The sequence below is a fragment of the Odocoileus virginianus genome, chromosome 3 (genome assembly GCF_023699985.2).
Source record: "Odocoileus virginianus isolate 20LAN1187 ecotype Illinois chromosome 3, Ovbor_1.2, whole genome shotgun sequence".
In the NCBI taxonomy this organism is placed as follows: domain Eukaryota; kingdom Metazoa; phylum Chordata; class Mammalia; order Artiodactyla; family Cervidae; genus Odocoileus; species Odocoileus virginianus.
Window position 1 is genome coordinate 12,091,740 of NC_069676.1, and position 2,780 is coordinate 12,094,519.

The 2,780-nt window shown below is 41.6% G+C and overlaps 1 protein-coding gene across 1 annotated transcript; it reads left to right on the plus strand.

The window, feature by feature from the left end:
* Nucleotides 1-1,663: 1,663 nt before the first annotated feature.
* LOC110123408 (olfactory receptor 7E178-like) lies at nucleotides 1,664-2,577 on the plus strand. Its single transcript, XM_020871297.2, has one exon. It carries the CDS (start codon nucleotides 1,693-1,695, stop codon nucleotides 2,575-2,577), a length of 885 nt encoding a protein of 294 aa, XP_020726956.2. The 5' UTR covers nucleotides 1,664-1,692.
* The last annotated feature ends 203 nt before the right edge of the window (nucleotides 2,578-2,780 follow it).

Here is a 2,780-nt window from a genome sequence, read left to right on the forward strand (position 1 = left end):
CCTAACCAATGGACTATCAGAGAATTCCCAGAAGTGGTGTGGAGGGGGGGAGGGGGTTAACAGAGAAAGATATTTCATTCCTTTTTTTTATTTTTAATTGCAGAATAATTGCTTTACAATGTTGTGTTAGTTTCTGCTGTACAACAAAGTGAAGCAGCTATAAATATACATATATCCCTTCCCTCTGAAACTCTCTCCCACCCCTCATCCCATCCCACCCCTTTAGGTCTTCACAGAGCACAAACTGCACTCCCTGTGCTATACAAGAGCTTCCCACCTGCTAGCTATTTTCATAAGGTAATGTATATGCTTCAACACTACTCTCTCAACTTGTTCCCACCCTCTCCTTCCCCTTTTTCAATTTTTAAAAATTGAAGTATTGTTGATTTACAGTGTTGTGTCATTCTCTGCTGTACAGCAAAGTGACTCAGTTATACACATATGCATATTTTTATATTCTTTTCTGTTATGGCTTATCACAGGATATTGAATATAGTACCTGTACTATGTATTAAACCTTGTTGTTTCAGTTCAGTTCAGTTGCTCAGTCATGTCTGACTCTGTGACCCCATGGACTGCAGCATACCAGGCCTCCCTGTCCATCAGCAACTCCCAGAATTTACTCAAACTCATGTCCATTGAGTCAGTGATGCCATCCAACCATCTCATCCTCTGTCATCCCCTTCCCCTCCCACCTTCAATCATTCCCAGCATCAAGGTCTCTTCAGATGAGTCAGTTCTTCACATCAGGTGGCCAAAGTACCAGAGTTTCAGCTTCAGCATCAGTCCTTCCAATGAACATCAGGACTGATCTCCTTTAGAATGGACTGGTTGGATCCCCTTGCAGTCCAAGGGACTCTCAAGAGTCTTCTCCAACACCACAGTTCAAAAGCATTATCCATTCTAAATTTACTAGTTTGTATCTACCAACCCCAAACTCCCAGTCCATCCCTCTGCTTAGCTCCATCCCCTTTGGCCACCACAAGCCTGTTCTCTATGTCTGTGAATCTGTTTTTGTTTTGTAGATAGGCTCATTTGTGACAAATTTTATATTCCACATATAACTGATAGCCTATAGTGTTTGTCTTTTTCTGACTTACTTCACTTGGCGTGATAATCTCTAGTTGTACCCATATTGCTGCAAATGGCAATATTTTGGTTTTTTATGGCTGAGTAGATTTCCACTGTGTATATGTACCATATCTTCTTTATCCATATATTACTTATCTATTCATCTGTCAATAGACATTTAGGTTGCTTCTATGTTTTGGCCACTGTGAATAGTGCTGCTATGGATATAGGCATGCATATAAGAAACATATTTCTTCTTCCATATATTTCTTTCAAAGGTGGTGACTGATATTCTACTGTGTTCATGATTAATTCTAAATTGGCTCTTCTTTACGACACTTTGGCCTATTGTCTGTAAAATGACTGTACATAGAAACAGGTAAATAGCAGAGACATCAGTGAGAAAAGAGAAAATAAGTTTGCCAGAACTAAGAAATATCACTGAAGTTACTGGAATGTATGATCCTCAAGTGTGAATGATTTGACTTGCTTGAATCTAACAAAAAGACAGTGCTGACTCCTTGTTGGCTTGTTTCATTTATTTGAAACCTCTTTTCCTTTCCAGTGGTGTCTAAGCCACATGGGACCAGAGAATGTAACACTTGTCTCAAATTCCTCCTCATGGACCTCTCGGATGATCCAGAACTGCAGCCCCTCCTCTTTAGCCTCTTCCTGTCCATGTGCCTGGTCACTGTGCTTGGGAACCTGCTCATCATCCTGGCCTTCATCTCTGATTCCCACCTCCACACTCCCATGTACTTCTTCCTTTCCAGCCTATCCATGACTGACACTGACTGCACCTCTACCACTGTCCCCAAGATGATTGTGGACATTCAAACTCACAGCAGACTCATCTCTTACATGAGCTGCCTGACTCAGATGTCTATTTTTATCATTTTTGGATGTTTGGATAATCTACTCCTGACTGCCATGGCCTATGACTGGTTTGTGGCCATCTGTCACCCTCTGCACTACACAGTCATCATGAACCCACGCCTCTGCAGCCTGCTAATTTTGGTGTCATTTTTCATCAGCCTTTTGGCCTACCGTCTTCATAGTTTGATGGTGTTAGAACTTGCCTTCTTCCTGGATATGGAAATTTCTCATTTCTTCTGTGACCCCTCTCAGCTCCTTAGCCTTGCCTGTTTTGAAATCCCCAGCAGTAACACATTAATCTATTTTATTGGTGCCATTTTTGGTGGTTTTCCATTCACAGGGATCCTCTTCTCTTATACTCACATTGTTTCCTCTATTCTGAGAGTCCCATCAACAGGTGGGAAGTATAAAGCCTTCTCCACCTGTAGCTGTCACCTGGCAATCATGTGTTTATTTTATGGAACAGGCCTTGGGGTGCATCTCAGTTCTACTGTCTCATCTCCCAGGGACAGTGCAGTGGCCTCAGTGATATACACTGTGGTCACCCCCATACTGAACTCCTTTGTTTACAGCCTGAGGAACAGGGACATCAAGAGGGCCATGTGGGGACTCCTCAGCAAAACAACCTAACCTCAACATCTGTGCATCTTGTTTGCATAGATTAGAAGAGCCAGTAAAAACAGTTGGAATTCAAAGTTGTGCCTATTTGGTTCTTTGAATTTGTAGCTCTTGTGCCTTTCAAAACTTAATAATGTTTCTGATCAGTTTGTTGCTTCATTTGGTATATTTTAATGGGGTTGAGGGATTATTGTGGGATTCTATCATTATAATCA